Here is a 21,883-nt window from a genome sequence, read left to right as displayed (position 1 = left end):
GGATTGCACAAAACCAGCATTTCAGCTTAAGAACATGCCTGAATATACACATTTTAGCAGAACTGGCCAATGTCATCACCAATAACATTAAAAAGTACATTTATCTTGCTTAATAAAGGCCAAGCAGATTACTATGTAAACTGTGACCTCTTCTGTGGCTGGTTATGATTCTTGCCATCAAAGATCATATGACCAGGAAAATAAAAATAAAAATCCATTACTTTAGCAGTCAAATTTTAAAAAATGTCTTTTTTTTTTTTTTGGTGCAAATGAAAAATGGATGTAACGTGTGTCACGTACAAAACACACTGAAAAGATACTTGTCCTATGATTTTATTTCTCTTCCTACTAAGGAAAATAGACATCAGAAATTCTTCTGACTCATCTTGTCAAATACATACACAAATCTATTCCTCTGTCATGAGGAATATGATCAATGATCAACACTAAGCCATGATCAGTGTTCCTTTCTGCACCTGACATGTTGCAAGAAACTATCGCAGCCCAATAACCATTAATAAAAAAAGTTGTCAACAATGTAATTAAATTGTCTCAGTGCACATTCACGGTATTTGCTGTCATAAAAAGTTCTTAATAAAAGCCGCTTTCTCCACACCTTGGTGACAATAAGCCAGCTGGCAGGAGGAGATATAATTTGCTTTTTTTTAACAGCATGAGTGAATCCAGCTTTCTCTGCTCTAAAATTTAAATAATTTACTCAGATGTCCCCGTGTACTTTGTTCAGCAAGCAGAAAACAGTGAGTAACTTTTCCTTAACACTGTACAAATGTTTATTGCAAGAAAACTAAGATAGTAAAACTGGTAATAAAATTAAAGGACCAATCAGTAAAATCCACACATGTTAAAGAACTTATATTACCCTCTGATAAAATTATTATGATGGATATAGTTTTATGCTAAAAAATTATTGCAATTCATTTCTTTTGTTTGATACACCTTTTACATAACACATAAGCCAGAGAGAAATACAATGCTGAATAAGGTCAGCAGTGGAACAAAATCTTCTGTCACAGCTGATCATAGCTTATTATTTCTACTCCGAACCTCTATTCAAATAGTAATGTCAGCAAATACTAGCAAGAATTAAAGACAGATATCCTGTGCTTACAGCACAGATGAAAGACATTTGCTGTGTAAGTATTACTGCCCTGATACTCCAACTAGATTTATACAGGTCATTTACCTCACTTGAGTAAAAGGCTGAGAACATGCAGATTTAAAGTCCATATTCACAGTAAAATTTGTAATGACTCCCTATGATAATGAGTACCAGTGTATCCAACAAAAGATTCACACAATTCCTCATTAACTTTTATAATTAAAAGTATAAAGAAATAGCAGAGAAATTAAATAGAAATTCCTTACATCTATTGCTAATGCTAAATAGAAGCTTGGAAAGATGAAAAAGTCCATAACATAACTAAATTACATATTTAGGGAATTCAATAAATATTTCACAGAATCACAGAATGGTAGGAGTTGGAAGAGACCTCTGGAGATCATCTGGTCCAGCTCCCCCACCAAAGCAGGTTAGCCTAGAGCAGGTCACACAGGAATGCATTCAGATGGGTTTTGAACATCTCCAGAGAAGGAGACTCCAAGAGACTCCACGATTTAAAAGTACAGTCTTACCATAAAAAGCCCTTTCAATGTCTTTATGCTCCATGTTAGCTACCACTATACTGGAGAATTTCATGGTTCTGGTACCAGATCTTACTCTGGAAGAGGCTGAGGCTGCATTGCTGCCAAGCTAGAAGGCATATTTAGAATGCTTTACCTATTTCTAAGGAGCCTACCTAGACAATAACCTTTACTTAACAGTAAAAACAAAATACTTATTTTCTTTTATTCACTGGCAAGTGTGGGAAGACTGGCAATTGCCACACAGTTACTAATTGCAGTAAATCCATACAGATCAGTATGAGGACAGAGTTTGTGAAACTACTCATGTCACATCTGTGCCAAAGTTCCTTCATCTACAAAATACAGACAATAGTTTCCTTTCTTTCACATGTATTTTGACTATGTTGTTTTAAAATTCATCTGATGCTTGCTAAAAAGTGAGGAATACCTAGAAAAAATTTATTACTAAACAAAGAATATTCTAACATAGGAAAATATTACAGATACTAAGGATCTGACCTGCTTCGTAAGATTTTCACAGAGGGGGAAAAAAAACCCCATCAAACCAACAAACCACAGGAAAAAAAATAGCTATTTGTTCAACTTTTTCTAACACAGGAAACATAATTAAAACTGGCAAATTTAATGAACTGATAAGGAAAATTCATTACAATTTCCAAAACCTCACTTCGTAACAAACTATTTCTTAAACATATACAAAGAAAAATTCTGGCAAAATTTTCATACACTATGTCCTGGGTTACAGTGTAAAATGTGCCAAAAGGAAAAAAAATATATTCTATTACCATCTTCAGGAGCTGTTGAGACCAGGTGGGGCGGTGCTCCCTGCCTCCCCCCTCTGGACTATCTCCTGTTACTGGGCACAACAATGCCTTATCGCCTGACCCATCGATAACTCGCTCCTGGGCTATCTCCTGTTAATGGCCCATCAAGGAACTGCCTCACGACTCCCCATCCCATTGTGAGATGCTCCGCCCGGGGGGAAGGAGCCAAGCAGTCCATGCCAAATAAAAACTGAGATTTTGAACACCCTGGCAGCCTTCTTCCACTGGATTCCCAGAGGAGCTTTTCCCCCCACTGGAGTTCCAGAGGACAAGAGCTACCTACCTACCACTGAAGCTTCGGAGGAAGACCAGACTCTTTTACCTGATCGCTGCTTCCGCAGAACTACATCCATCGCTTCAGGAGGACTGCAGCCAGCATCTTATCGGACTGCTACTGCCACCCTAACAGGGTGTCAGGTTGTATTTCTGACTCTGTCAGTGTAAACCAGTGGGTTGTTTGTTTTTTCCCTGCCTTGTGTTTTATATATATATATATATATATTAGTAAAGAACTGTTATTCCTATTCCCCATATCTTTGCCTGAAGGCCCGTTAACTTCAAAATTATAATAATTTGGAGGGAAGGGGGTTGCACTTTCCATTTCAAGGGAGGCTCCTGCCTTCCTCCACAGACACCTGTCTTTCAAACCAAGACAGCTATTAAGTATTTATTTATACAGCTTCTGATAATACTTCAACCACTTCACATCAATAATCTCTTTATGCAATCACAATGATTCAACAGTATCTGCTTGGCAAATAAAAAAAAGGCTTATAAGAAAAATTTTTACCCAGCAAATTAAATGCACAGGGCTATAGAATATCGGATCCAAAAGAGGTTCCACCATGGCTTATAAAACACATCCTTGTAAGTCTGCAGCTGGGAGTAACTATGTTTAAAGTGATAATTGCAACAGAATTTCCTAGAGTAAAAAAAGCATTTCCTAGCATTCTGAAGAGTAATATTGGAAGAAGAATAGGAAAAAAGTGAACAGCACTATTCAAAAGCACCTATTTTATTTAAAAGCCTTCATTCCAGTGGAACATCTTGCACAGGTCATTAGAAAAAATGATTGCCTACATTACAGGATCATGTTCTCCACTAATATGATAATTAATAAACTAAAACCCAAACCTATCATGCAGTGGGCCATATGGATTGGACTTGAAATTGCTACAAAAGGAAAACTGGGAAAAAAGTAACCTTAATAAACATTTTAAAACTCAACTGAACTTTAATGATTTTTAAAATTATTTACTAATCTGATATAATGAAAAGAGTATTAGTAACTTATGGAGAATTACCACACAACCCACTCATAAATACCATGATAATACCACACACTTTTCAGTATAACTTCTATATATATTGTAAGTATATATCCTCCATAACATAAGACTAATTATTCTGTGTTAGATCAAAGATCTATTCTCATGTTTTTCAACAGTGAAGTGTAGCAGATAAAGTGCATAAGTTTAGATTGATCTTTCTCCTATGGGCCCTTCTACTTTCATCACTCAACAAGTACCAGCTGGCAGTAACACCGGTTCATTGGGACAACAGCTTGTGCTGAATCTCTTTTACCAATTGGCCCAAAATCTCTGGGAACCCATGTACGCTTCCGGCCTTCACAGCACCCTATGTATGTAACTTCAGTGCATGTCCCAACCTCAGCTGTGAGAAACGTTTGGGGTTTTTTTTCCCCCAATACTATTCATGATTTCATATATTTCTGTCACAGCTTTCCTCTCGCTCCCCTTCACCTGCACAACCTGTAAAGCTGAGGAGCTCTAGTCAATTTAATCTCGTTACATGAAAGCTCTTCAATAGCTCTCGGCATTTGTGTTACTCGTTTGAACTTCCACTCATTTTTCTATATTCTTTTTCAGAAGGGCTGTTCAGAACTAATTACAGCGTTGAATATATGGGCTCATCCTGGATTTCCTAAGTAGAAACACACAAGCATCCTCCTCATTATCAGTTTGGAATGGATCTTACTTGCGGTTTCCTAAAAACTGTTCAGCTAAAGTTTTGTTTTTAATAAGAAATAAAATTAAATGCTTTTTTGCCTTTTTTTTTTCCCAACTAAGGTATACATACACAGTGTAAAAAAATTGGCCTCCTATTCATTTGCAAGTTTTCTTTAGGAAAGACTTAAGAGAAATTCAAGACAATTCTATGAACTTAGTGAAAAAGGTTTTAAAAACACTGCAAATTTCTTATATATGTAATAGATAACATTACAGAATATCAGTACCTCCTCTGACAGTTGGTAGATAAAAATTTTGTATTGCAGGCATGATCAAGTGAAAAAGCTATTTCAGCCTTCAGAGACATTGCAGCATCACCTTGTATTTGGCCAGAAACATTCACAGAATTGGCAATGTTTTAACAAGGTCCTCAGTCCTCTGTTTTCCCACCTTCAGGTAGAACTTGCTATAAGTTACTAAAAAACTCTTTTCTTCCTCATCTGCACTAAAACCCAGAAGCCAAGCATGGTATTTCAGAATCTACCAAAACCAAAATGATATGGAGGACAGATTCTTACAAGGCTGACAACGGTAGCATAAAAAATACACACCACTTTGGCATCCAGCTCTGACTCTAGGTCTTTGTTGCAGACAAAAGGACAAGTTTCCAGCTTCTTCCACTTGATGGCTTAGATAGTATCAGTACCATGTTTATGTGTTTACTAAAAAGGTTGCATGTTTTTTTCTGAAAAGCAGTGGCTTTAAATTCTCTTCTATTTTCACACAAGTTATATTTTGCATCTCAACTAAATTCTAAAAGGAGACCATCACAGTATAGCATTTGTTGTATCATAACATATATATATATATAAACATCATATATAACCATACTTTATAGTCATACAGCTTAATCATGAAAGTTCAATGCATTTGATGCAATCCCAAATATAAGTTTCTGGATTCTCTCACAGTACCTACTCCCTTAATGAGTTCTCAAATAGCAATAAACACACTCAAAGGACAACAAAAATTCAAACAGTTGTAAGTATTTTTGTATATAGGAAAGAATACTTTTACATTCTACTTGTCCAATAACTGCACCTAAAACCCTCCGAGCACCAGAATTTTGGTAACCACTTGATAACCTTTTTAATAACATTTTTCAGAAATATATCATGAAGTAGAGACTGGAAAAGCCAAACATACTCTTAATTAATTTAGAAATATTCACATATTGCGAGATGAGGCAGCCAACATATAGTTGACTCCAGGACTAGTACTACAGAGTATATATTGATGCTGTCCTTAAGCTCTACAAAGCTTTATTTTCTTCCTTCAAATTACAGCATGAAAATTTTGCCATCTAAAAATCACTACTTCAGAGCTAGGATACTATAAAGGAAGCCTTTCTTCCCATATCTACATAAAATATATCACCCCCTTGTTATGCAAAGTTATAAACATGTATTTTGATTGCCAGATGAAGTGAAATTTTAAATACATAAAGAGTAACACAATGAAAAGCACTTCTGAGTTCTTTCAATAACTAGAGATCAGTTAAGTGTTTTCCTACAAAAAACTTCTGTGAATAGAAACATACATTAGCCTTAGTTCCTTGAGGCAGAGATAAATAACAATTGCTGCCAAGATTCACTATACTGCAATTTCTCTATGTGGTAAAAAAGCCAATTCTACATTCTGTTTTCACAGAGAAATTCATATTTACCTTCTGTAACAGGATGTCCTAGGTTTTGTGACTTGCTAAAGTGTTAGCCCAATACTCAACACTCGGTTATAATTACACATTTTCTGGGCTAACAAGAATGGTAATGTGGCAAGGGAAAAGAAAAGAAACTTCCTCTATTATTCATTAAGGTTCATGTTTAGGTAGCAAAGAAGAAAAACAAAATGAAGAAAAAACATTGGATCTAAAGGGATCTGGAAAGGAGGCACTGGTAACAACACAAAAACCCTGACATCACACAGGATCAGAATATACTCTATTTCCAGCCAGCTTATACCAAATTTTAACATATTCACATCATTTGCAAATCATACATCTAAGTCACAGACATCCAAACTTTGCACTTACAAGTTAATTTTATACCCATCAGTTACTGCTGTTAAGTTCACACACATTGAACCCAGAGACCCTGGTATTGGCAGATCTGCTGTTGGGAGGTTGCAGCACCTTTGTCTCAGAGTATGACCCCAGGTGTGACCTCACCTTACAGGTTTACTGTCTATAAGGTACGTTGCCAACATGCTTGTCCCAACATGGTAATCCCTACTTATCTGTGACAAGGTACTGGCATGCAAACATGACCCAAAGACCAGTACAAAGCCTACACAGTTTCCAGTTCCCTTTTATTTTTCCCATCAGACAAATATGTACAAGGTAACACCTGCATTCTCGTTTAGATTTTCATATTCCAACCCTATCACGGGGTAGCCTGCCACACCAAGTGTGGCTTAATAAAGACTCCCCTTCTCTGTTTTCACTTGTCTGTACCCAGACACATTAGCACATTCTCACATTTATGGCTGAGCGGCAACTTTCGAGGCCTACTTTGACAAACACTTCAGCAAAGTATTTATGTGAGCGTGCATTCAACAAGCCTTCCAGCAAAGCCCGCACTTACATACATGCACCATTTTTCACATGAAGAAGGGAGCTGTAACATGTAAATGCATACACATCCACAACTGCAATTCCCAATTACAAATTCGCAGAAATTTTAAGTCTTAGAGTTGATATATTATACTCTGGGGCTGTCCAGAATCTCTGATAATGCAGGCAAGCAATACCATACCCACACACAAGAAATAATCCTATCCCTGCTTGTAAAGGAGGTACCACTGTCCCCTGAGTCTCATGCTGATACTCATCTTTTCAGTGATCCAAGTCCTTTCAATGAAAAAAACCTCCTCCCAATATCTCAGTGGTTGATAAAGCCCTGCAAGGAAGCACTCTCAGCTTTTATAATCTGTCACATCACCACTATGTGACAGACATCAGACTGGATGTGGATTCTCTCAACCACCATCCTGTACTGTCTGGAAACCCACATGGTCAGAAGACTCAGATGGCCTTTCTGACATCTCCCATATATATGGTCCATGGGTACAGGGTTTGGAGGATGCTGTCCAAAATGGAGCAACGGAAGCCTAGGGTCACAGAACTCCAGTGGCTGAAAGTTATTCTCTTAAACACAGTTGTAGGCTTATCTATTTCATCTAGCTACACAGTTCCATGGAACCACCACATGGTTCTGGGAAACCAGATTTGTCTCCCACAGTGCAGAAGCCCTGGCTAATCAGGGACTCAACAGTTGCAATGAGAAAGACTCCCAGAATTCATTATCCCCATCTTCTTCCTCAGATGACAAGACAACCAGAACAGTAAAAATAATTTCTTCTGGAATGTCTTCCTGGAGTACTTGTCCCAGACACAAGGTTACACGCTCCATTCTCTCCATATTGTGTCCCTCTCTGACTGATAAACAACTTGAAGCACAAGGGCTCACTTGTAGATGAGCAGGAACAAAATAAGCAGAAAACAGAAACAAGGCTTGCTTCCTTGTGTGAGGAATTACATGTACTTGTAAAGGCAGCAGCCACATGCTACCATTATCCATGTGAGCTATAGCGTGGTATTTCATAAAGGAGTCCACTGGGAGCTCACAGTCCAGAAGGCTAAGGACTGTAGGATAGCTTGCTTTTGGGTAGTTTCATAGCACAGCCTAATGGCGATGTTCAGGCCAGGGAACCAGACTAGATCTAATCCAAAGCAAAACCCTTACAGCATGATGAGAGTAGCTACAGCACCCTTAGCTACAGCATCCTCAGCAACAATTGCTTTCGTCTACTCATTTGCTTCTTTTGTGCTTCACTACTTATTAATGCAGACAAAGTCTAAAACTACATTAAAAAAAACCCCCAACTCTATATGCACTCAAAAGTACTTAAAAATGAAAAATAATAAGCGCTAACCTAAATGCAGTTCATGTCATTGTGATCAGTAACTATAACCGCAGAGCGCTATTCAGGAATAGTCTGGATCGTTGATGCATGCAAAATTATCTCAAGTTGGGGGATTTCACTTAATTAAATTTATTGCCAATTACAAAAGCTTTAATTACTGGTGCGGGTATTGAGAAACAAAGCAAATAGTCAAAAAAACACCCAAAGAAAACACTTTTCGTCCCTCTTTGTCTGTCTCAACTTTGCTTCAGACACCTCACTTTCTTCCTTTCTAGTCCCCTGTCTCCTTGCTTTTGTCATTATGTTACGCTTAGTCCCTTTGGTAAGGCAATGGTTGGTGCAGGACAGTGGGGTTAGCGCAGAGTGGCTTGCTCTTTTTGCCTCTCCTTTTTTCTTACTCCTTTCAACTGCTTTAGTCTGAGTTCTTCACCAGCCAAAATCCCTTTGGGGATTGTATCTGTCCAGCATGAATTCCTCCATGGGTTGCAGTCCCTTCAGAGGTGTACCTCCTCCTGTGTTTTCTTTTGTGTGTGCTCACACATCTCCTGTCTTTCCCTTTATGCCTACTCTGTTATCTCCCTCTGTATTCTCCATTTGTGCATTGTTTTCTGTCTCCTGCATCACCTTTGTGCCTCCTTCTGCGTCTTTTTTTGTGCCTTCCCACATCCCTCCTCCTGTATCTCCACTTGTGCCTCCTGACATGTTTTCCTTTGCATCTCCTCCTCTGCTCTGGTGTCTCCAGTCCCTAGTAGCTACTGACCTTTCTTAAATATGTTTTCATAGAGATGCCATATGCTCTTCTGGTTGGTTCCAATTTTAGTTGGGCAGTTGGTCTGTATTATCCTTCGTGGAGCTGGCTAGAAATGGCTGTGCCCAGCACAGGGCAGTCCATGATCTCCTCCCACACAGGTCAGCCCTCCAACCCCCCACTACGAAACCCCTGCCATTTATGCCATATACAATTCTAAAGGTGAATGGGAGGGCGGGATGTGAAGAAAAAAAAAAGAAAAAAAAGAGAACTTTCTAAAGCTTAACCATAACGATCTGTGGAGTAAATCATATGAATGGCAATGGGCATTGACAAAAAAAAAATCCCTGGTCATCAATACTTGATAAACAAAAAGAACTTAGTTTTATACAGTTAATCTCATCTAAAGAACAACTTACAAGTGCATTAATATCAGTGAGAGATGTATTCACTTCTGAAGAACAAATCCCAGGACTACATTTTCTCTCATTTGTAACAGTACTTATATATAAGCATCATCTGAGACTATATACTTCTGTAAAATAACTGATTTTGACTTACCATAACAGAATCAAGTTTTTGTTTCACCTTCTGCATTCTCATTGATGCTCTTGCAACACTGACAAACTGATCTGCCGGAGACACCACTGAACTTTTTTGTACAGGAATTTCAGAAAAACTGCTGAAGAACTGTGGCCCTCTTGGTGCAGCTGTGCTAAGTGATGAACTGAGACCTTTTACAAGTTCAGCTTCCTGTTGTGCAACTGTAGAAACAACCAATATTAATGTGTCAGGTGAAGCCTTGTGTTGCAATGGGAGAAAAAAATAATTGAATGATCACTGTCATTTTGCCAGCCATCTCTTCAGACAAACACCATCAGAATCTGTACTGGTGGTGCTATAGGGAAAACCTGAAAAATTACATACAATTTCCTCATACTACCCTATTTCCCCCTCAATCTTCCTGATCACAATGTCTCCCTTTTGTTATCTATGTTCAGTATCCTCTCATACAGAACAAGTATTTTTGTATATATTTCTTATAAACGGTAGTGTTCTCCACGCAGAAATATTGGGGGGGGGGTGGCGGGGCAGTGAGGGTAGATAGGGGAGAAAAAGGAATTTTTCAAAGGGAAGAAAGTTAAAGACCTCGCTCTGAGCTCAAGTCAGCTATTTTACCAGGTATGTTACGTTTCACCTTGTTTCCAGACAAATTCAAGTGAGCTTATTGTACCTGAGTAAAATTTCAGAGGTTGCTAGACATATATCCAGGCACAGGAGGCATTCTTAGGAGGTAGCCTGCTCTACAATAGGAAACTTTTGATTACAGTTGTCCTCATTGTTATTTAAACAAATTGTTTGACTTTTGCAATTTTTTGTAATACGGTCTCAAGCCAAAAAAATTTAAAAGAATTTTTCATGAAAGTTTTGTCCAGGATATTCATACAAGTGTTGGTGTCTGTAAAACACATACTGTTGGAGTCTTAAAAACTGTGTCAGTGACTAAAATTAGTATTACTATATGATTAACTCTTTCAACACTAAGGCAGTAAGACTATCTTCTGAAAGCAATGTGTGTGCTTTTAACCAAAAAAGGAACAAGAAAAGTTAGTAACAATGTAGGAGAGACCACAAGCTATGCAAAATCTTACTGTCACCAGTGACTTAGTTAAGCAGTCAGATGATACAAATTACTACCCATTTGATATCTGTGATCTCTAAATATATGCATACACACACATACATATATATTATAGTACCCTATTAGCTTTTTAAGGTCATTGTCTGCTGAACAGTCAAAAAATTTTAAAGAAATGCTTCACTTGGAAGATTTTCCATTGCTTTCTAGAATGCAGATACCTTACCAGGTTGAAGTTTAGCACTGAATATCGATTGTAAAGTCATTCCACTTTATTTTCCTGTAAAAGTCAACCAGTTCAACAGACAAATAACCCAAACTGTGAGATTTGATATGAGTAATCTCATTACTACACTATTTAAAAAGCAAATGTATAAAGACAGGGCTAGCTTTATAAATCTATGTTCACTGTAAATATAATTCAAACAAAAAAAATCTGTCACAGATATGCAAAATTTATTCCATAATTAACATTATCTACTGTCCAGATGGAACATAACATCTGAAACTATGTCCTTAATTGAAACAGTGACACTGCTAAAGCTAACCACAAAACCACAACTATCAGAAAAGCCTGCAAAGGACAGTCTGAATTTTATTTTGTCTATCAAAAATTGAAAGTTAGCATTTATGACTACCTTGTCTTTAATACGATACAGGGAATAAACATATCTCTCACAATCACACTGCAGACTTAACATCTGTTTATTAAAACAATCTATAGTCTCTCACTCACTACTATACAGCTCCTCAATATTCTTTTTTCTAACATAGCCAGCACTGAGATTTCTATTAAGGTAAATTAATGAACTAATTTTCTGGCTCCATAATCCACCTTGATACTGAAAAGGGGCTTTTAAACATTTGTGTGACACTGTCTATATATGATAAAGCGCTGTAAAAAAAAAAAAAAAATAAAAATCACATTGATGACATACAATAACACATTTAAACTTGAGGTTGCAAGGGACCTCTGGTGATTGGCTAGGCCAAAGCCCCTGCTCAAAGCAGGGTCATCTAGAGCAGGTTGCTCAGGGTCACGTCCAGTTCAGTTTTATATGTCCCGGGATAAAGATATTTATTATCATCAAATGACTGTTTTCTCTTTCCTTCAAAAGAAGTACAAGTACTAGCAAGTTACTTCTCAAAATAAAATATTTATAGGTGTATATCAAGAAAATATGTACTGTACCTTTATAATCATAAATGTATACAAGTATCGGCTGGTTTTGACCGAAGGCACAAAATGACACCATGTGTTCATGTGGATGAAAGGCAACATCACGAAGTGGAGATGTGAAGGAGAGTTCAGAATATATGGCCACCTGATCTCCTATCGAAATGAAATATGTTTATTAATACCATGGAAACTTATTTGATACAGCAAAGTAACAGTTGGTTGAAGCTTGTATTACTACACTGCAGTGACTGCCACTGTAGATATGTGTACCTGAGTCAATTCCCTTATTGAAAAACACTATTTGGCATAAGACAAAAAAAATCTATTGTACGCTTTTAAGTTATTCAATAAATCAGAAAAGTTAGTGCTGTTGCAACAGCTGCAGGAAACCCCAGAGGAGGCATCAGGTTAGCAGAGTTCTCTTGTTCTGATAAGCAAGTCCTGGAAAGGTGGCGTTCCACAGTATTTGTGTGTGCTTGCATTTTGCCAGAGATAGCTATCTTAGCTGTGGATTTCAATTATACAATACTGCCAGTAGAATGAAAGTTGAGCACAAAATTATTAAAAAAATAAATAAAATTCACTCTTCAGCTGATTGCATTGTGAACCCAAGTACAGTGTGCAAGCAAGAGTCAAAGCCTGGTGAAAACACACTAACAAAGTTCCTCCCTCCTTTTACTTTTATTCTTTTCTAAAGTTTTCAGACTAATTATTTAGTGGCACAAATGTAAGCTAATATAGTTGGAAATGTGGAGAGAAATTCAACCAGAACTGTTGGTTAGCTACAGTTTTAAAATATTTAACTTTTTCCTTTTTAAAAATTATTTAGATCATAATTGGAGACAGAATATGTCATCAGAACCAAAAAGTGTCTTCTGCTACCTTCTACTGTTATTTTTGTCCCTTTTACCTCACTGCACAAGAAAGGTGACAAACTCTTTATCTTACATTTGCTTAACATTTTTCCAGAAAGATTTTGGTAACTATTTTGGAACTACTCAGTTTGGGGAATAATTCACAAAGAAATCTTATATTCCAAAGGCCAAAAATATTCAGAGTCTCTGACCACCCTTGGGAAACAGATGAAGTGGTTCTCATTTATTCCCAAATGGATTTATTCCCAAATCCAAAAAACAGAACAGAAAGACTGATTTGACTTAAAGCTTTTTTTTGTGCATTCCGTTTTAAGATCCTCATCCACATGTAAATGAATTGCAGCACACAAAAGCCAAGCTTCAAGTGCTCCGTTCCTGCTGGATATTAGAAATGCTACCTCTTCCTATTAACTTCCTCTAGAGAATTAAATCTTAGAGATTAATAATAGCTATTTAAAAGGTAGAGCTAAGGCTTCAGGATTTAATAACATCTTACTGAAGTTTATTCCATGTCAAAAGTGTTTCAGTAAGACTCACAAAACCCTTTCCCCTTCAGACTTGACAACCTGGCTTAAGATCATAAAATAACTAGTTACCTGTTTCTGGGTTCCAAACATAAGCCTTTCCATCTTCACTTCCAGAAAACAGGAAAGTACCACATGGTGTTAAGGTGCTGTGAATCTTTTCTCTGTAATTTGTGGCACCTATGTATTTCTTCGTAGCCAGGCTAAACATAAAAAATAGTTGCAAATGTAGCAGACACTTTCAGAATAGACAATCTAACTTGTTATGTGTCAGTCTTCCGCCCTCTTCCTCAGAAATATCAATACACCTTGCATCCCAAATAGATATGCAAGCACCCAACTTTTGCTGAATGCAGTGTTTACCCTTTCTTTTCCCTGGCTTTCATAATGCACCTGAAATTATAGATGAAAGGGTACATTCTTGTCTTTCAGTAGAAAATGGGAATACTCAGTTCTAGAGAACGGAGATAGATGTAATAATTTGAAATTTCCTGATCCTGGGCTTTGTAAAAAATGGGAAAATTGGCACTATTAATCCAAGCTCTGCCAAAAAGTTTTCATTATGCTTTATTACATCCCAGTAGTGCTTAAATTTACCCAGCAGCTCTCTTTAGCTCTTCAGATTAATGTCTCCTCGGTTAGAAAATCAGCAGTAGAATCAACAAGTTTCGGACATCAATATTGATTTACTATTAACATTCCTATTTTTAATATTATTTTGCAGCTTAGGTATCCTAATCTTTTTGCAGTGGAACACTAGTAGTCAGTATAATAATAATGGCCTACTAATGAACTACTGTCAAACAGTTTGTAGGCATCAAGTAAGAAAGAATTCACAAAAAGATTTAAAGAAGCATAAGCCAGCTTGTAAGAGGCTCTCTCAAACATAAGATACAGCTTGGAAAGAGAATTGCAAGTTCAAAATGGAGACTAACACAGCAGTTAACGCTACAATGCAGAATTCGAGGCAAGAAGAATGGCAGTAGGCCACAACAGCCCTCAAAGACAGAATACAGTAATTTTTAAAATGTGTTACTGCAGAAACAATGGAGGTACTCTGGGAGAAGTGCAGTGCAGTTAATGTGACAGGAAAATTATTTTTAACAATATTCTGAATAAATATACCCTAGATAGAATTCCATTTGGCAAGCAAGAGAAAATGATGCTTTAATGATCACAGTGCAAGACCATACTAGCCCAAATAAGAGTTTGAGCTGTGCGAATAAGAAAGACAGTATCTCTGAGATGTCATGTAGAGCTCTGTAAGCTGTAAAACTAACCTGCCCATGAAACCCTAAGGAGAAGTCTGACCAAAACCAAATCCCTGATCACATACCTGAGTGACAGGACTGCAACATTATCCAAAAAGATCAAAAAATCAAGTTGAAAGCGGAAAGTTAAGAACAACTAGCTGTCAATCAAATTGAATTGTGTTGATCTGTGACCTCCACCCCCTCTTTTCCCATGCAGGGAATGAACAGTTAATGCTGACGTGTAAAATTATCACTGCTGGGTATCTGACCCTGTGGTTTATTGATAGACTTAAGCCAATGTAACTGTGGGCTGCGGTCAAAGCAGCAGTCCTGCTGCTGTTCTCTCCACCATTATTTTCCCAGGCTCTCCCTCATTTCTTCTCTAGTGTTTGGGCAGCTATCAGATGAGTTAGATCAGACAGCTGATTACAATGAAAATTAATCATTTGTATTTGTAGACTCATTCTTAGTCGGATCAGTTCACTGATCTGACTTACCCTGCATAAAAAGATCTCTAGAGCTGATAAAAAGGAAATGCTAGGAATACATGGCCAAAGGTGCGGGAGATAGGAGGAGATGGTGTCCCCTATGGATAAACTGGCTTAAAATAATTGTGAAATTGCACACCATATTAACCCTTCCTTAGAGATTAATATGCATGCCCATTTTTCTCTCAAATTAAAACCCTCTGCACTTTTTAGAATGGTACTGATAGAAGAACACTATCTGCTTCAAAAACTACAGTTTCCCTCTGTTAATCCACTGATAAATTGATTAAACTGTTAATCCACTGCTTCAATTCAGTGGATTGTTCAGCCTTCTAGCATGGTCATTATAATTTACCATTTACAGTAAAAGATAAAAAGTGCACTGTAAGACTGGGAAGTCTTCAGCTAGTTCAAACACTCAATCCAATATATTACTTGAGTGAGATTTCTTGAAAGAGTGTATATGTGTTTGTATATACATATACATATATATATATATGTATAAGAGTTCTAAAAGAACGTGGTTTCTCGTGCTATAAGAACATAGAAGTATTCGCCCCCTCGTAATTTCATGTAGAGCACCGGGGACCTTCAATTTTCTGTGTGGCAAGAAGAGGTAGGGAACCCATGAAGTCAAGGATGAATCATTGAGAAAGAGCATTCCTATCTTTAATGCGACTTTCCAGAAGAGAATGTTCAGATGCATCTTTATCAATATGTGTAACTGATAGGAGTGAGACTCTTCTTTGTTTCACCCAGTGAACGGACAAGAGGGAATGAACAAATTGAAATATTGGAAAATTCATTTAAAATTAAGAAAAAAAATCTTTTACTTTTAGAGTGAATGAACACTAGAACATGTTGCTCACAGAAGTTGTAAACTTTCCATCCTTTGAGATATTCAAAACCCAACTGGACAAAGCTCTGAGTAACATGCTCTTATGCTTTGATTATTGGGACTGGACATTCCCCAACCTCAATGACTCCAGTGATTCTGTGATTCCCTTGGTTTTTATTGTAGCATATTATTAAAGAATCACATTCGTAACTATTAAAAATGAGAAAAACATCAAAAACTAAGTTAAAAATATCTCATGGCCTCCTTAATACACCATAATATGTTCATCACGGCATTTTTCAGTATTTATGATGACAATCTTCGTGCTGTTTTATCATCAAAATACTCTTCCCAGAGTCTTAACCATGTTATAAATAAATGTTATAATTTCAACATAATTTTCACACCCAGATTGTATTTTTAAAAGTTAATTCAATCTTTAGGAGATTAGTGTCTTCTCCTTCATGCCACCTTAAGCTCCCAAGTAATCTAGTAATTTTTGGGCATTCAATTCTAAAAGACTTACCCAATATCACACAAAAGGTCTGTAATACAGCAGTGTTTTGAAACCATTTCCTAACCCTAATATTGCTGTCCTTGATTATTAGGACATCTTTCTTCTCCACAACTATACATTTAATAGTTTTATGGTATTTTATTTCCCCAAGTAAATTTTAAAACAGAAAGGAAATACGCACTTGTCACCAAATATCTACTTACATTCTGAGATCCATGATTCTCAGGGTACTGTCTTTGGCATGGATTAATAAACGCCTTCCATTTGGATGCACCTCCAAATGATTTACTGGCATTCCTTTAATATCATTTTCTTTTATTTCCTACAGAAAGAAGAAAAATAAAGTAAAAAAATACAACTTTGTGTTTTAAACTTCATGTTTTACATATCATTATTAATTTTTCTCTTGCATTACTCTTTTCCTGCCCACTTCATTCTATCTGCTTAAGGAAAAAGTTTGTTCCTATATTAAGGCACTACACTCCAGGCAATCAACTTTTCACAAGCACAAGGCAGATTCTGTGGTGACTCCAAACTTCTGAAACACAGCTGATGACAGGAAATTCTGACTGAACATCAGGCCTTTAAGGTATGAACAAAGGTTGATTTGTAAAGCCCGTGGTCTGTTTTACTGTTGCCTCTAGAGAACAAACCTCTTGTATTAGCATTTATCTCTTGATACAATGCTATTAAACCTCATGCATTTTCTTGTTTTATATACAAAAAATTGAAGTTACAAAACAATTCAAAAATTTTAAGTCAGTGAATCACAACATGTTCTGTCAGCTTCTTTGTACCATTATTTAAAGAAAATACATTTTTTCAACTAAACAAAAGCAAATGTATAAAACTATTTGAATTCAAATCAAATTACTAGATTTGGAACAGTTCACATAAAAATTACAGATCTAGTTTAAGAAACCTGCATACCTTATTAATCCTCCAGTGTCGAAACTGATGAGAACTTTCTTCGACAGATGTATCCCAAACTATTATTACCCCTGAACTATCTCCTGAGAACATGTGGAGCCCTGTGAAATAACAACATCTTATAAGTAGAACACCATATAAAAGAACTAATGCAAAAGAGGATGTATGAACAAGAAACAACTTTTTTCTATTATTTTTGTGAATAGGTGAACACCAATTCTCTTCTGTTATGATATACTCACTGCAAATACATTTTGCTCATACTGCATGACGTAAGATGACGTAAGTTGATACCATCAATTTGGATTCAGCACATAAGCCAGATACTGGGGTGCTGAATATTCTTTTAAGTCTTTTCATTTTTACTCATATTCTAGAACCAGCAAAAATGAGCATTTGTAGCTCATTGAGCTTCACATGATAGCCTAATGCTTACATATACATTCACCGAGAGCATCTTGAACAAGAACAAATACTGTTTTCTGACAGTTTTCTTAAATTAAGCACAAACACTTATTCTTTATAAAAACGCAACTTTTTCCTCTTCGTAGTACCTACTTCAGTGAATACCTCCAAAAATGAACCACCTAATTACTAACGATGCCACTAGTACTAGAAAAAGTCAAACACTTCCAAGTATCTTATTCATTCACCTATCTTCAATTCTTCCTACCCTCCACTAGTACATGTCACTACATTTCTCTCTCTCTCACTTTCAGCTATCTACCAATTAACATTATTCACAATGGTCAAGTCTCTATCCTTTTCTCTCAGTTTTTCCACATTCTCTGTCAATGCTGAAAAGCTCATCACCTTCCCACTACTAAAATTCTCACAATCTAACTACTGCTATCTCATTATCTTTGTATTGAGCTCGTACCTTCGAAAACAATATAGTGGAGCTATCTTTGCTACTGTTCTGTTCATTCAACCTCCTGTTCTGAAGTTCTGTTCTGAGAGTTCTCTAGAAGCTGGTTTCAGATTTCCTGCTTCTGCTTTTAAGTTAGTACATAATTCTTCCACCTAGAAGAATTCTAGCCAACCTGCCTTTTTTCCAACTTACCTCTCTACACTAATTGCTAGGCTTTCCATCTACATCCTGATGCATTTATCTCTGCTGAACAGTAGCATCTGTGCTTTATGTTCTGCTACTTTTTACTGTAATATCTAAAAAACAGTAGCTAACTAATAATAGCTAGTTATAGGGACAATGAAAACTAAACTATGACCAAAATTTGCCCAGTCATCATTGCCTGATCACTACATATTTATTTGCCTGTCCCTTCTACATTTACCTTTTCTGATTATTCTCAATATATAATCAGGGACTATTTGTGTCTCCGAGTTCATCCAAATAAGGCATCATACTAATGTATTAATTGCAAACAAAGACAAAATTATTCTATTCTATTACAGCATTTCACATTGCGTCTATGAAATAAAGGAAACTAGTGACACTCAAGATGGTCTTCAACAGAAGAGAGGGCTATTTGAAAAAGTAATACTGAGTACATACCTTCTGCATCAAAACAAAGTGTGTTGATGAAACTTTTGTGACCATCAAGCTCCTGTAGCAGCTGCCCATGGATTTCATTCACATTTGCATTCCAGATTCTAATCACTGAGTCATAACATCCTGTCACAACCAAGGAGTCAGCAGTCGGGTGGTACTTTGCAGTGTAAACAAATGAAGGATGAGGGAAAACTCTCACTGCAGATGCTGCCTGCATTTCTATTTTCCACATTCTAAAAGGAAAGGATGTTAGGATGTCTTCTGTAGAAAGCAATCACATACACAGGTATAACTGATGCCATATTTTGTGCTAGTGGTTCTAGAGGCAAATGCTTGCAAACACTTACCACCACCTGTTTATACTACCAATTTGTTCCACCTATAATTTAATCCTTTAATACGGTACTTTCTAACAAGAATTAAGATACATTTACTACTTTACATAGTACTCTGTCTTCAAAGTAAATTCATGACTACTTACTCATTTAAAGGATATTTTGCACATTTTAAAATACAGATAAAGAATTCTATGGAATGAGTCAGTTTCTTTCTTTCAGGAATTGTAAACCCATTATTAAAAACTTCTAGGGTATCATTTGTTAAAACAACAAACAAAAAAAAAGTAGAACAAAAAACCCACAAAGGAACATTTAAGGCCACTAAATATAAATAAAACCCCAGAATGTTTCAAAAGAACAATTACCTACCACACAGTGATTGTGATCTCAAGGATGTTTTCTTCACATAAATTCAGTTCTTACTATTCACCTATTTCCTATCCTTCACCACCCATAGCTGTAAGACCAGATTTTTCTTAGGAAGTGTTTTTTGTTTGATGCTGTACATTTTATTATTGAACCTTCCCCAAAGATGAGTCCCTAAAGAATGGAATGGTACCTGGATCACCGAATACAGATGGGCAGCACATTTCAGAGTTCTCAGTTACAATATGGAATTTAATTGTTTGAGTGCCACCCTTCCAGGTGAGATGACTACTTCTGGTGGCTACTGAAGAATTCTAAGCTTACTCTGAGGTGAGTTCACTACAAAACTGCAATCCCTTAGAGTACAGCAATTAACTTAAAATATGCAAATATCTCACAAGGAGTCTACCTATCTTCTAAAATGGTTTTGCTCTAACGACATAAAAGTTCATTTATAACAAATAATGTGTGACTAAAGCTTGGGAAAGCTCAAGGGTAACATAAAACACTATATAAAGAATTCATGTAAGTTCCCAAATTACCCTGCAAGTTGCTCCAGAACTCAGTCTGAGAGATGATTCAAGTAATAAACTGATAATGACTTTACAGCAACAGGGCGCCTTTTGGTCCTCATCCTTCAATTCTACCATGTTTCTATGGCAAATTGTTCCCAATATGGAAGGGAAAGAAAAAACTCCTTGCCTAAAATGAGACTTAAGGAGCTTAAGGCAACAGACAATACAGGAACTAATAACTCATGCAGTGCCTATGCATAGTACACAGAAAAGGAGGAAGACCACTAGAGTTTCAACTCACTGCCACAAATTCAAGAATTGAGGAACAGCTGGACCTTCTGATCAGTAACACAAATAACTGAAATTGATATTTACTTCAATATAAAAAAAAATCTTATTTAATTTGCTTCCAAATAAAACATAAAAACATGGGCTAAGCTCTCAAAATACTCTATTTACCTACAAACAACAAGCAAAAAAAAAAAAGCAAGACAGTTCCACACATACAATATATCACTTAACAATTCTTCTGGCATTTCAATTATGCAACTGCCTGTAGCATTACTGAGTTGCATAACAGAAACAACAGATAGGGATCTGAAGAGCTAAAAAAAAAAAAAAGCCCTAAGAAAACCTATGAAGTTGCTCGCAATGAAATTGTGCAGTGTCACAGACATTTTCATGTATTTCTACAGTTTTGCTTCTAAACCTTGGGTTTTTGGTTTTAAACCTTGGAACAGAGTAATATTTTAACACTGACACTTCACTGAGGTACACCTTTTAATTGTAGAGGAAAATGTGTACACATTCAGTCTCAGAAATAACACTATCAGATTTCATTTGCAATATAAGTGGAATTATTTAACTAAGTGTCCAAAAACTAAAAAAAAAAAAAAAAAAAAAAAAAAAAATCCACACGCGCAGTGTGGCCAATTTATATGTATAACTTCAATCTGAAATATTCAATTTCCTGTCTCATGTTCAGATTTGCAGACTTAATACTGCATTCATAATATGGCCATTTCTCTAAGGACAAAATATTCCAACTGTCTCAGTGACTTCTTGAAATATAAAGCTGGGGGGGTTTGGGGTTTTTTTTTGCTGCACTGTAGATGTAGACACTACAGTTTTTGAAAAAGCTTTGGTCTCAAATACATACATACTTTAGAAACCAATATAGTAAATACAGTGTAAGCGATTAACTCCATCACAGTTCTTATATTATTATAGAGTAAGTCACACTGTAATCAAACCTTTAATTAAAACACCATAGCAGAGTTTGTAGTAAGCCATGAAATTGGACCACTTTCTTTCCTGCTTCTTCATACTGACCTGACAGTGCCATCAGAGGATGCAGTAAGAAGATATTGATTGTCTTTTGACCAACAAAGATCATACACTATGTTAAGATGACCATAAAATTCTCTCAGGAATTGTCCAGAAGGAATTTCATACACTAGTGAAGTTTAAACAGAAAACCAAAAATTTTGTAAGTATTTACAATCAATTATATGCCATTATTAGTGCAAAGTTTAGTCTAATCTTAGGCTGAGTTTCTGCTAGCCTAAGTCAACTCATTTTATCTTTTCATTTTCAGAGAACAGGATCACCTAGTTGCTAGATATGCATAGACAGCAATCATATACTTCCATCTAGTGGTTCACGGATGTCACGAATGTCTTAACCATTAAGAAACAGCCTACTTGCTTTAAATAT

General features: G+C 36.4%; 1 protein-coding gene across 1 annotated transcript in view; it reads right to left on the bottom strand.

Annotated features, from left to right (window-relative positions):
* AHI1 (Abelson helper integration site 1) overlaps positions 1 to 21,883 on the bottom strand; it is a 99,471-nt gene that overhangs the window by 58,103 nt on the left and 19,485 nt on the right. The window contains exons 11-17 of the mRNA XM_086460441.1: positions 21,500 to 21,623; positions 18,952 to 19,181; positions 17,436 to 17,536; positions 16,709 to 16,827; positions 13,482 to 13,612; positions 12,023 to 12,163; positions 9,753 to 9,955 (exon numbers count right to left, since the gene is read on the bottom strand). Coding sequence (XP_086316567.1) covers positions 9,753 to 9,955; positions 12,023 to 12,163; positions 13,482 to 13,612; positions 16,709 to 16,827; positions 17,436 to 17,536; positions 18,952 to 19,181; positions 21,500 to 21,623 — 1,049 coding nt within the window. The remainder of the gene's footprint in view (positions 1 to 9,752; positions 9,956 to 12,022; positions 12,164 to 13,481; positions 13,613 to 16,708; positions 16,828 to 17,435; positions 17,537 to 18,951; positions 19,182 to 21,499; positions 21,624 to 21,883) is intronic.

The sequence above is a fragment of the Leptosomus discolor genome, chromosome 2, assembly GCF_034619465.1.
Source record: "Leptosomus discolor isolate bLepDis1 chromosome 2, bLepDis1.hap2, whole genome shotgun sequence".
NCBI classification, from domain to species: domain Eukaryota; kingdom Metazoa; phylum Chordata; class Aves; order Leptosomiformes; family Leptosomidae; genus Leptosomus; species Leptosomus discolor.
This window is presented reverse-complemented; position numbering and strand designations above follow the sequence as displayed.